The sequence below is a fragment of the Madurella fahalii genome (assembly GCF_045866475.1).
Source record: "Madurella fahalii IFM 68171 DNA, scaffold_3, whole genome shotgun sequence".
In the NCBI taxonomy this organism is placed as follows: domain Eukaryota; kingdom Fungi; phylum Ascomycota; class Sordariomycetes; order Sordariales; genus Madurella; species Madurella fahalii.
In genome coordinates, this window is record NW_027263973.1 from 3,360,769 (window position 1) to 3,373,273 (window position 12,505).

General features: G+C 56.1%; 5 protein-coding genes across 5 annotated transcripts; 3 read left to right on the plus strand and 2 right to left on the minus strand.

Annotated features, from left to right (window-relative positions):
- Positions 1-202: 202 nt before the first annotated feature.
- Positions 203-3,208, plus strand: CRP1 (Cruciform DNA binding protein; the record flags this gene model as incomplete). Its single annotated transcript, XM_071061863.1, has 3 exons — positions 203-225; positions 397-532; positions 1,259-3,208. The coding sequence occupies 3 exons, from the start codon at positions 203-205 to the stop codon at positions 3,206-3,208; spliced, it is 2,109 nt and encodes a 702-aa protein (XP_070917964.1).
- A 1,333-nt stretch (positions 3,209-4,541) lies between these two features.
- Positions 4,542-6,518, plus strand: MFIFM68171_06444 (uncharacterized protein; the record flags this gene model as incomplete). The annotated part of the gene is made up of 1 exon (XM_071061864.1): positions 4,542-6,518. The coding sequence occupies one exon, from the start codon at positions 4,542-4,544 to the stop codon at positions 6,516-6,518; it is 1,977 nt and encodes a 658-aa protein (XP_070917965.1).
- A 728-nt stretch (positions 6,519-7,246) lies between these two features.
- MFIFM68171_06445 (uncharacterized protein) lies at positions 7,247-8,032 on the plus strand (the record flags this gene model as incomplete). Its single annotated transcript, XM_071061865.1, has 2 exons — positions 7,247-7,282; positions 7,379-8,032. 2 exons carry the CDS (start codon positions 7,247-7,249, stop codon positions 8,030-8,032), a joined length of 690 nt encoding a protein of 229 aa, XP_070917966.1.
- A 586-nt stretch (positions 8,033-8,618) lies between these two features.
- Positions 8,619-9,233, minus strand: MFIFM68171_06446 (GPI anchored serine-threonine rich protein; the record flags this gene model as incomplete). The annotated part of the gene is made up of 3 exons (XM_071061866.1): positions 8,619-8,896; positions 8,970-9,004; positions 9,055-9,233. The coding sequence occupies 3 exons, from the start codon at positions 9,231-9,233 to the stop codon at positions 8,619-8,621; spliced, it is 492 nt and encodes a 163-aa protein (XP_070917967.1).
- Positions 9,234-11,638: 2,405 nt separating this feature from the next.
- MFIFM68171_06447 (Fungal N-terminal domain-containing protein) lies at positions 11,639-12,367 on the minus strand (the record flags this gene model as incomplete). The annotated part of the gene is made up of 1 exon (XM_071061867.1): positions 11,639-12,367. The coding sequence occupies one exon, from the start codon at positions 12,365-12,367 to the stop codon at positions 11,639-11,641; it is 729 nt and encodes a 242-aa protein (XP_070917968.1).
- Positions 12,368-12,505: the final 138 nt, after the last annotated feature.

Consider the following 12,505-nt stretch of genomic DNA (forward strand, 5'->3'; position numbering starts at 1 on the left):
GTTTTCTGCTGATCGCCCATCGACTGACGTCAGCGAACCGCGAGGAAGCAATTAAGATAGCGCCTGCATGCTATTCAGACGACAGCTCTCTCTCGCGGCCTAAATCCGGACTCGAGCTTTTCCCTACGATAGCGCATTCGATTCAGCCCACAACATTCGTCCGGTCGAGGCTACCGAATAATACACAATTGCTCCGCCAGCCATGGGGACTTTTACCTTCAAATGGTTAGTTGCGCGTTGCTTATGCGCTTGTGTCAAGGTGCAAGAGCTTGCGGCCCGGCCAGGGACCGCTGACTCGATCTACGGTGCTAAGCTCTCCGGCCATGCGCCACAATGACGAATTGACGCATATCTGTTGCAACGGCTTGCTAACTGCGGCTTCGTCAACTGTTGCAGGGCCCATGATGCCGAAGAAGTCTATGTGACAGGCACCTTTGACAATTGGAGCAAAAGCGAGAAGCTCGAGAAGGTGGGACAGGTCTTCCAAAAGACCGTGGCGCTCCCAGACGACTCCAATCCAATATACTACAAGGTGGGTGCTGTCTCTCACTTGTATCGCTTGCATGAACCGCGGCGCTTTTCTCAGGGCCTCGGAGAGCTCGTAGTTTGGGGAGAGCTGTTTCGTTTGCTCAGCACGCAACAAAGCCCGGGCAGCTAGGCGCTCGGCCCGCGTCAGGTCATCGTGAGCATGGAGCAGCAACCTTAGTGTGAATCCCACCAACACAACGCCAATAACCGATAAACCAGCCACCACCAGGAGCAAGTGCACCTTAATTCCAGCCGACAACTGTCCCCCGACTACCCGTGTTGGTTTCTGTTGTTCCTCCCAGCCCCGTTCCGCGTAGCCGGTCCTACCCGTCTTGCCGAGCCTTGCGCGATGACGCACAACACCAACACGGTGCTTCGTCAAGAAGAAGCAACCACAGCAAAGAAGGATAAACCCAGCAAGCGGCCCCAAGGGAGACTAGCGGTAGCTGTGGGGGAGACGCATGGGGCTCGGAAGAGTCATCTTCTGGTCTAACTCCGTTGGCTGGCACTAGACAAGGACAGGGACAAGACTGTGGCCTTGCATTCAAGTTCCAGTTCGCCCCTCTTTCCTGTGCCAGTTGCTTTAAAGTTGAACTGGATCCCCGCTTGCTCGACGCTAGGCTTGCACTTGCCGAGCAATTTGCCCTAAAATTTGGCCGTTTTTCATCGGCCACGCCAAACACTCAGGCCGTCACTGCTCCAAGTTGCTGACGTGTTCACTTCTCTACAGTTCGTTGTCGACGGCGAGTGGACCATCGACCACACTGCGCCGCACGGAAAGGACCACGACGGGAACGAAAACAATATATTGTTACCTGAACAAATGGACAAGGTAGAAGCAACCGCCGCCACTGCGGCCCTCAGCTCTGCCCACCCTGATTCTACGACGGCCCAACTGGCTGGTGCAGTCCCCCTAGAAGAGAAGAAGGAGGAGGCTGGCGATGCGACCATCGCCAAGTCTGTTGTCAACTCTGCTGCCCCCGACTCCACCACCGCTCAACTGGCCGGCGCCGTCTCCTTAGAGGAGAAGAAGGAAGGGAAAGCCGAGGAAAAGCAGGAAGAGAAGGCTGAGAACGATGCTTCCCCCCCTGGCGGCTTCCCTGAGACGCCCGCTGCGGAACTCGAAAAGGAGGTCAAGGTCGACCCGCTCCCCGCTGCGGAAGGGGCCGTCAACCCCATTAAGCTCGAGGCCGGCGAGACAGTCCCAAAGGAAATCTCGGCCGGTGCAATTGACAGCCACGTCACGCTAGACAAGGAGTCGTATGAGAAGAGCGACCGCATCCCGGGCATCGAGACCGAGCTCCCCCCCGTCACTGGCAACATGATACCAGAGTCGAGCCTGCCTGTCATGGCTGCTAATGAAGTTGCAATCAATACCGTTGCCCCTGAATCGACAACGGCCGCATTGGCCGGCCAAGTCCCCCTAGAGGAGCCCAAAGTACCTGAGATTGTGAAGCAGAGTCAAGAGAAGGCCCACGTTGATCCGGAAGCGAGTGCCATCAGTGAGGAGGTTAGGGAGAAGGCCGAGGTTGAGGAAGAGCTTCTGGACAAAGTTCCCGAAGCTCCCTCAACCTCGGAGGGCACCGGTGGTAAGGGCACCGAGAAATCCGAGACTGACGTGACCGCCGCTGAGGCCGTACTTGCTGGGGCAGCCACGGCTGGGTCTGTAGCGTTGGGGGCTGCTATCGCGATTACCGAAAGTGCCAGTGGTGCCGCGGCAAATGTTGCTGCCAAGGCTAGCGATGCCGCCGCTGGCCTCGCAACCAAGGCCACAACTGCCGCGACCGACGCTGCGGCCAATCTGCCCGATTCTGTCAAGGCTGCGCTCCCCGAATCTGTCCAGGAATCCATCACCGAGGACAAGAAGGAGGCCGTCGTTGAGAGTGTGTCCCCGGAAGTCCCCGCTAAGGTGAAGGAATCACTCAAGGAAGCTGCCGAGAGTCCCGAGGCTGCGGCCAACACCGAGGCTGTGGAGGAGAAGAAGCAGGTCGAGACTGAGCTTCTCAAAGTGGTGAAGCAGGTTGACCAGGTTGGCGAATCGCCTACTTTGGCAGCTGTAGAGAAGGAAAAGCCGCTCGGGGCTAAGGCTGTTGTTGAAGCTCCTCAAATTACCGAGGTGCCGAAGGTGGTGGAGGAGGTTGAGGCTGAGAAGGCTGAGAAGGCTGAGACTGTCGAGACGCCCCAGGCCGTTGAGCCTCCCCACTCCGCCGAGCCGACCGAGACTGTGTCAGAGGCCAAGCCTGTTGTGACAGGCCAAGCCGATGACGCGCCGCCTCCTGTCGCGGGGATCAGGCTTGTTGAAGACATCAAGCCTGTTGAGCTGTCGAAGGCTGCTGAGGAGTCGGAAGCTGTCGAACCGCCCAAGGCTATGGATGAACCCGAAGCCGCCGGGATATCGACGACGGAGACAGTCGACGCGCCCAAGGCTGCGGTCGAGGCACCTACCGTTGCAGAGACCACCAAAGCGATGCCCGCGGCGGAGCAAGCACAGCCGGCGGCAGAGGTGACCAAGACGGACGAGGCTGCAGCATCAGCAACGAACGGGGCCACCACCGCCGCCGCCACTACGTCCACTGGTGCCGAAACTAACGGGAATAAGACGGCCGACGGCCAGGCATCCGTGAAGAAGAAGAACAGGATTAGTGGTTTCTTTGCCAAGTTGAAGCACAAGTTTGCTTAAGATAGCGGTGATTGGTGTGCCCCAGAGAGCGAAGCGCTATTATACCTCTTTCTCTCCTCCCCACCTTTTTTCTCTTCTCTCAACTGGGGCTGCGTTGTGTTGCTGTTGTTCCATTTATCCACATTTTACGTCATGACAGTCTACCAAGCCAAATACTCTGTTGTTATGGTGGTTGTGGTAGTGATAGCGGTGGTGGTGATGACGATGATGATGGTGGTGATGGTGGTAAGGTGGGCGGGCTGTTGTGCATATCCTTCGTTGAACTCTAATTACCATACCATACTTGTGTTGTATCAATACCTGGTATCAGTCTCGTGTTCATCATTATTTTACCTTGAGAAAGCCAAATGGGATATCTCATGAATGGAGACGATTTTCTGGAATCAATTCGTCGAGTGATGTACGAGAAGGCAGAAGGGTTCGGACGAAGGTATGTACAAGCGGCTGGTGGATTGAGTGCGGCATCCAGTTCCTCTACCTTGAGATCGTTGGGTTTCCCGAAGTGCGGTAAAGCCTATATATAGGATTTGGGAGTTAACATTCTAATTCCGAGTTGATATAATCCTATTGTGCTTGGGATAGTTGTTGCCGAGAACTCTGATCCGGTTTGTTGACCAGAAAATATTCCTTAAGAGTCGCCGTCTCAAGTATGCAGCAAAAGGCTAAAATTGAACGACTGATGAGAAATCAATCGACTTCACACAGTTAATAATCATGATAATCTTTTTTTCTGAAAGGTATGCGCGTACATCTCAAAAGAGAGTATGCTTACTCGCCGTGATGCATAAAGTGTTTCGGCAAATGCGGTAACTTGCCGTATGCACTGTCCATAGGGGCCATGTCCCATGTTTTTCTGACGTGATGCACCTGTAGAGTCAGCTGACCTAGGGAGCGACGGGCCTACCAGCGCCACTCGCTCCCCGGAATCATCAAGTTTAACGACATTTGCCCCGCGACCGAGTGACTCTTCCTCCTCGCCCGCCCAACCTCCGCGGGGTCCTGCACTGGGCCCCTCCAGAACGCAATTCTCGCTCGATAATGAGCGAGGATCGGAATTAGCCATCGATACGTTTCAGCTCGGGGAACCTAGGAATTGTGACTTTTTAGAAATCACAATTGCAGCCGACAGTCGCCATCCATCGACCTTTAAGGTATGTTGGGAATGCTCGACAACTACCTTGCCATCATCGGCGTCGCTTCTGTTGGCTATCCTCTGTGTCACGACGGCAGCTGACGACTTCTGAAGAAGACCTGGCAAATTGCTTCTCGTGCACGCCGCGATACGGATGAACCACATCGACCACTTGCCGCTCTCCTGCCCCAACTACCGAATATGAGCTCGACGTCATCCGCTTCAAGCAAGCCTATCTCGGCCCCGGTCACGGCGAGCCACTCCACAGCCATCTCTCAAGCGCCGACCCCGAGTTTCGAGGCCAGTCGTCGACAGTCCCAGGGCTCATTGCACACTCAGGCAACTCCCAGAAAAAGCCAAGGTTCGAGGAGGCAGCATCGGAACCAGAGGCGGCCGGGCCAGGGCGGCAACGGACATCTGGATCAGGAGGACGAAATGGCCGAGATCAGAGCCCTGCGCAATGCCTCGAGCAGACGCGGTCAGACATCCATCACACATTTGATGAGCTACGCCTTGCCGCCGCGCCCTCACGACCACTACTACCATGCTTCGTATTCTCGCTCCTACCGGCGGAACCCTTCTTGGGGGGCTGGCTCCGGGTACCACCCTGCCGACAAGGCCCGCTACATCCATGCCAATTACCGCTTTGTCGTGAAACCTAACGGGAATTACGCCTGCCAGGCCGCCGACGCCGACGAGCACATCGACTGGAGCGATGTCCTCCAGGTCATCGCTTCGGCCGAGTCCCAGCAAACATCCTGCCCCATCTGTCTCTCCGAGCCTGTTGCGCCGCGCATGGCAAAGTGTGGCCACATCTTTTGCTTGCCCTGTTTGATGCGCTTCATGAACACTAGCAATGGTGAATTGGCCGAGAAGAAACAGACCCGGTGGAGGAAATGCCCCATCTGCGAGGATTCTGTGTACTTGTCCGATGTGCGTCCGGTGAGGTTCTATGCCGGCCAGGAGAGCCCGCTACCCCGCCCGGGGGACGATGTTATTCTCCGCCTAATGGCACGGAATGCGAAGAGCACACTGGCACTGCCAAAAGAAGGCGCGGCTGAGGTGCTCCAATCCGGCGAGGATGTCCCTTGGCATTTTGCAGCAAATGTGTTGGATTATGCTAGGATCATGAGGGGCACCGGCGGTTACATGGCTGAACAGTTCGACCGAGAGGTTGAGGATCTTCTGAAACAGGAGAAGGAGGACGAACTGCTCTATCACGAGGACAACGAGTGGACGCAGAAGGCTATCAGGGCGATCAGCGCGGCAAAGGAGAAGGCGGCCGAGATGGATGGGACATCAACAACCGAGCCGGCCACGGCCCCGGAATCGAGCCAACCAAAACAGGGCGAGCAAGATTTCTATTTCTACACGTCTCCACCGCATCTTTATCTCTCGCCGCTAGACATACGGATTCTTAAGACCAAGTACGGGGCGTTTTCCGCTTTCCCCTCGACGCTACTTCCGAGGGTCGAGCACATCTCGACCGGTCATGTGGTTGATGATAGCCTGCGAAAGCGGGCGAAATATCTCGGCCATCTGCCGCGGGGTTGTCTGATCAGCTTTCTAGAATGCGACTGGACAGACATTGTGGCGCCCGAGATTTTGGAGACTTTCTCGGAGGAGATTGAGCGCCGTCGCCGGCGGAATCGAGAGAAGGCGACACAAGAGGAACGAGAGCGGCTACAGGCCGAGCGCCTCGAGGCAGCGGCGGTCCGCGATGCGAGGCGTCATCTCGGCCCGGTAGACGAGGAGGTGACGGTCCGCTTTGGAAGCATGAGTACTGACGAGCCGCCTGTCGACATGAACGATTTCCTACCTCTGGGGGCTGAAGGAACCACGCCACCCAACCCGCGGCCTGGATTCTCATCGCTGTCTGACATTAGCACCAGCCCATCCGGCCGCAGGACTGTTTGGGGAACGCCCATGGTAGGGGCGCCTCCCGAGACGCTCCCCAGCCGCCCTAAGGCGGACGATGGGTGGCTGAGGGATGCGGAAGTGCTAGAGACGCTAGGCGCCGCGGATCTGGCCATGCAGTTAGAGGCAATGGGGGTCGAACCAAATGGTGGAGCCAGCAGTGGGAGCACCGCAGCTGCCAGTTCCAGCGGTGGAGGCGGCAAGAAGAAAAAGAAGCAGAAAATTACATTGATGAGCACGGGTGGTCGGCGAGGCCTGTAGAGGAACATATCGCTAGGTGTAGGTTTCTTTTCTTGATTTTTGACCTAGGCGTGTTTCTCGACGCCAGGACCCGAAAACCGCTATAGCTGCGCTTGGCTGAGCGACGGAGCAGACAACACATGCGAGGGAATGCTCATGTTGCGTGATCTCTAGCGGGTTGGCGAAGAAACAAATTCATCGGGGCGGTGCTGCAGGATTCGGGATTGGGAACGCGCATTTGGTACAGGGACCGTCCAGACAGATCTATATGTGGCTTACCATCATATAAATTATACTATGTCGTTGGTTTTCGAGCTCACAGCCTCCTCTGTGAAGTTCCAAGCGTCCATTCAAGAGTTTCCCGGCCGGAATCCGTAGCTGAAATGTGTTGAGGGATCGGCATATTTGCCTCATCACCGAGTTAGCCCCACAAGACTTACAAGAAGATAAGTATCTACAACGCGACATGAAGTCATAGGTGGCTCAGCGAATCTTCGTTTCTCCGCACGCAATTGAGCAATCTTCAATTGTTGGTTAACTGTTTCGCAGAAGACACAGCAGTCCCGCGTCGCCATGACATCACGGCCCATGATGTCATGCTCTGTTTGGTTGTCGAGCCCTCTATTTCAGGTGTCGTTGCTCCCTTTCAGAGTCGAGGCAGCGCACAATACATTGCTTTTCCATAGCGATCTAACCGTACAGAGAGATCGGAACTACTCTAATTTGAAACATCAACATCAGTAACTAAGATGGCGTCCAAACCAGCCCCCAGCGCCGGCATGAAGGTACGCACACCATATACGCACAGAACCTCCCCCTCCTCCTCCCCAAACGCAGCCCCAATTGACCACAGCGACTGACATGGGGCGTTCCCACGACAGGTTACCAGGGGTGGAGAAGCCCCCATTACGCAGGAATCCGCCGGCCTGGTGCCCGAGTCCTCCCTTGCGGCCGAGTCGACCCGCGCAGGCGGCGGGTTCGCCTCGAATCCGGGCCAGCACGGCCAGTCCGACCCGCAGTCTCAACCGCAGTCCCAGCAACAGCCGCACCAGCAATCCGCCGAGCAGCACCAGCACCAGTCCAAACCCGCCCGCCAGCAAGGCTACGTCATCGGCACCGGCCAGTCCCTCAAGAGCCACGGCGGCGGCGGGGGCACCGACGCCAACAAGACCACCTCGCTCAACCTCGAGAACCGGCAGGCTGAGCGCGGCGGCCACGCCCAGAGCCACGGCCTGGGCGGCGTCGAGGGCGGGCAGGGCGGCGACGCCCCGTCCTACGCCCACGGCAGCCACTACGACCGGGAGATGGGAGGAGGCGGCGTCGGCAGGCCGCACGGCAAGAACCTGCACGAGGGCGGGTTCGAGGGCAGCGGGACGGCCGAGGGCGCGCTCCCGGAGCCCGGGAGCATGGACGACCCCGGGAGGCTGGCGGAGAGGGCTATGATGGGGGGCATGCGGAGCCACGGGGGCCCGAGGGAGACGGGGATCCGCGACGAGAGGAGGTACGAGGCTCTTGGGAACGATGAGCCGGCTTGAGTCTTCTCTTTTTTTTTTTCTTTTTTTTTTCTTTTTTTTTCTTTCTTGGTGCCTACTCGGATGGCCAGTCGGTTGATGAGTAGTTGGTCAAAGGTGTGGAAATGGGTTTTGAATGGAGGGAGAAAAGAATCAATGACGATTCATGGTGTTTCGTGATGGATGTTGCGTGGCTCGTCGTCTGAGACTCGCTCCCAGATGTGGAACACGCATGTCTTCTGCTATCTGAAGCACATATAGTCCAACGAACGCAGAGAAAAGATTCTTTTTTAGCGTCAATTGTATGCACTCTTCGTCGGATCCGCAACGTACTTCCAAGTAGATCGTCGTCCAACAGTGCATCCATTACTAATTAAAGCTATCACCGAATTAAGAATTAGTTGGGACTCGGCCGCTTGTCTACAATCCCGATCCTATTAGGCGGTCTCGCTTGCCCGAATAGCATCGGTGATAAAAGCCTCTTGAACAAGGTCGCCGTTTCGCCAACCATTATCTAATCCCACTCCCACGGACTCGGCCCTCTTAAAAAGTCTTCAAGAAACCTATGATGCTCGGTCCAAGAAGTCGCGTGCGCCTGGTCTCGCCGCATCTAGAGCACAACGGCAACGACGCCGGCAACAGCGGCAAGAAGGCCGCCAGCGTTCATAGCGAGGTCGGCGGCGCTGTTGGTGTCACTGGCCGGGCTGTTGGTGGTGGTGCTGGCGCCTTCCGAGTCGCTCGGGGTCGGGTCGTCGTTGTTGGCGTCGGCGTTCGACGTGCTCTGGGCGGGTGCCGACGTCGACTGTGTGGCCGCCGCGGTCGGGGTGGTCTGGGTGTTGAAGCGGCTCGCGTAATCGCAGAAGATGTCCCTCTGGCCGGCGCTCTCCACTGGAGAAAAGAAATTGCAACGGTTAGCGGGTACAGAGAGCGGGATGGGGGCCGGGGGGGAAAGAAAACTCACGCTGCCGGCTGTCGTTGGGGCAGTTGTTGAAGCACCTGCGTCACGTTAGCGAGAGGAGGATCTGCGGTCGGTCGGGAGATCGTACAGGATGATGTTCTTCCACTGGGTGCACTGGCAGTCGTAGTCGGTGCTCACGCAGGACGCGAGTCTCGCCCTCTCGCCTTCGAGACAGGCCTCGACGATGTAGTCGGCAGCGCATTCACTGGTCGACTGGGCCATGGCGGCCGACGCCATGAGGGCGATGGGGAAGAGGAAGGACTTCATCTTGGGCGCTTCAGGCGGGCTGCGCAAATAATGATGCGGGAAACGACGAGGGTGGGTGGGAGACAGGCTTTTTCTAGTGCGCCTGGCAGGGGCCTTGATTATATTTTGATAATAATGAATGCAGCGACTCTCGAGGAATGCAGAGATGTCACACAGCAACGGGGCCACAGCAACGAAGCGAATGTCTCGGGGGGTTTCCGTCGAAAAAGAGGAGAAAGTGGGAATTTCGAGAAGGGGAGGGAAATGAGGAAGACACTAGTGGCCATGGCGGCGCGGCTGCCGTCCTGGCGTCACGGATGATTCCAGACTCGTCAGGGGGCCTTGTCCAACCCGGACTTCTCCAACCGCGGCAGCGCGGCAACCAAGCTGACTATGTTTTTTTATTGGGTTGGAAGGGTAGCACGATCAGCGCATCGGCAGCATGTTTGTGCCCAATGGAAGCTATCCGACTCGGCTTGACTGAACTGTTGATAGTTTGATGATGTGAACAGTCGCCGGGCGATGAGGTATCGCGTTTTCGCGTTGGGCGACCGTGCATTCGGGCTCCCCGGAAACGGCTCTTTGATTCGCCAATTACTCGGGTGATAGCCTTCGTCCCGTGCAACCCTGCGCCAAGCAACCGTGCCGTCATCCGACAGCCCAACCCGTGACTTGAACCTCCGACCGCTTTGCAGGTGTAAACTTGCAGATCCAGGTTCAGACACCGCGCCGCTTGTCTCTAGCCTTGACATGGTTGAGGGCCGCTACCTTCTCGCCTGCAGTGATTGGGATAAATTGCTGACAAAGACCAAGGATCGGCCGCCGCGTTGCACATCGCAACGCAAATCTCCCAGAATCCCCCAGCCGGCGGCCGGCATCGTGCAACCATCATTTGTTTTGTCCGGCCCGAGGCTGATACGTTAGCTTATGGTAGCGTTTGGAGTCTGTGGATATGAAGCGCACGTTGCCGTTGTGTACAACGTTGTACGCTCAACCCCTCGGTCCAGAAACTAGACGCCCACCCGTTGGCCAGGACGTGGAAGAACATAGAATAGGGGCCCGGCCGCCCCGACTTACACAGCATTCAAACCTCTCTTGTCCATCAACATGATCATCCCATGCTTTCCTCCCACATTTCCCTCGATCGTAACCAAGCCACATCGACCAACAATATGTAATCCAAAGTGTCTCCGCCGCGAGGCCCCCACACCAGGCCGTCGATTACAATGTTGATCGTCTTAACGGAAACATCAAGGCGGTGGAACTGTGCCCCAGATTCCCCCGGCATCGCGGAACTAAAACAGTCAAATGTGGAGATGACACTACCAACTTACCGTAAGTACCAACTCTATCACAACAAATACCGGACAAGAAGGGTTCAAGAGATGCAAGAACGTCCCCCTGGGGTGCCGTCCCCATCTTGTCTCTAATGAAGTTCAAGGATCGGTCGAAGGGCAGGAGCGTCACACCAACCGCCGACGAGGCTCAGCTTGCGACGATCAAGAAGCGTTTTGTCTTGCGAGGAGATGATGACTTTTGCGTCTTCGGTGTGAAGACACAACACAAGGAGGTTTAATGGTTAAGATCATCAATCTTGGTCCTGCTACTCAAGAGCGGTTGGTTGAGCGGAAGGTTGCTGTTGTCGTAGCGGCTAACTGTCATGTTACGGGAGATGATTGCGGAATGTGAAAGGATACCGAGTTTTTTTTGCATTACTTCCGGATTACTTGATGCAAATCGGGAAAGAGTAAGTACGCACCTTGTGAGAGACGGAGCGGTAAAAGTTAAAGATATATCGTATATTATCTCTTCTCACATCTCTTCACAAGATCAGCTTCCCGGGGGCACATACAATCGGTGATGATCCACCAGTAGCTTCGAATCCCGATTAAGGAAGTTCTAGCTAGATTTGTTCACGATGTTACCAAAGTCGACTAGAGCAATATGTACTAGTTTTCTATGGCCAAGCTAAGACACAAGCGAATGTTGAGTGGAGTGATGGGGTTGGATCGTCTTCCATTGGAATCTCCGTCTCCTCCACGCCAATACTTTCTTCCAACGGCCAACCCTCGGTTAGTTGCGTCGAAGACTATCTATCAACTGGAGAGGCAACCTCTAGAAAACCAAAGCCCCTTCATACAAAAAAAGCTAGGAAGAAAAATATCATGGCTCGGTGTGGTATAAATAAACGCCCCAATATGCCCCATCTAATGCCCACCTCCGTTCCGTAACCCTCTCCAGATGTTGGTTGTCGTTAAATCGTCCGTGTCCATGGGTCCCAGGGAATACAATGCGTGGTGAGCCATCAGCCTCCCAATCCCACATGTCTCCAGTGATGATGGAGAACAGCACAGCTCGGCTGCTCCAGAAGTGATGCGTATGAAAAGGCGTCAGGTGTGATTGATGTGCAGCCGGCTGAGGGTCCGTCATACGTGCCGGCTCCGCTTGCCCCCGCTTCCAAACATATCCTTGCCGTTCCCGTAGTCCAAACTGCCTAGATCGAAGATCTCGGCTAGGTTGACCTTCCGTTTCTGACCGGCCCCCCGCCCCAGCGATGCCCTGGGACCTGCCCGCGCGTTCCTGCTTCTTCCACACCGCGGTGTTGACCGGTTCGTGGAACCGTGTTGTTGAGAATCGGAGAGATCGAGGTTGGCTAGACGCATGGCGGCGTCTTGTGGATATGGCTGTGAAGATTGAAAGGTGAAGGTCTCCTGTGAGGGTACAACAATGTCGACTTCCTCCACAGCGGGGCTCGAGGGGCAGGGAATCGTTGCAAGAATGGGGGGCGCTGAATCTCTCATCTGAACCTCGCACTTGTCGCCTGAATGTAGCGTTGTCGTTGTCGCGCTGCGCGGCACCTGCGGCGATGATACGGGCACCTCCGCCTTCTCTGCTTCGTCGTCGCTCTCAAGCGACGGGGATGTCGTATCTCGCCCCTCTAACCGCTCCGTCACCCATTTGCGAATCTTTTGCCCCTCGCCATTTGCCAAGCCGATATTCTCCTTATCCAGAAACGTGAGGAGATCTTCGAGACAGTCCTGATACCCGTCTGCACGCGATTTTGCCTGAGCCGATGCTGACGTCTTGTAGAGCTTCGTCACTGAGAGTGCGGCGGCTTTGAAGGCCTCGAGTAGCTCGTTCGACTCGGCGCTCATTGTGGCTCGGTCGGACTCAACGACTGACGAATCTGATGGCGCTCGAAGGGACAGATTCCACGGTCTGACGAGGTCTCGATGAAGGCTGTCGAGTTTTTGGCTTGTCGCCGAATGTCGTGGAAGGGATATGCTCTATTA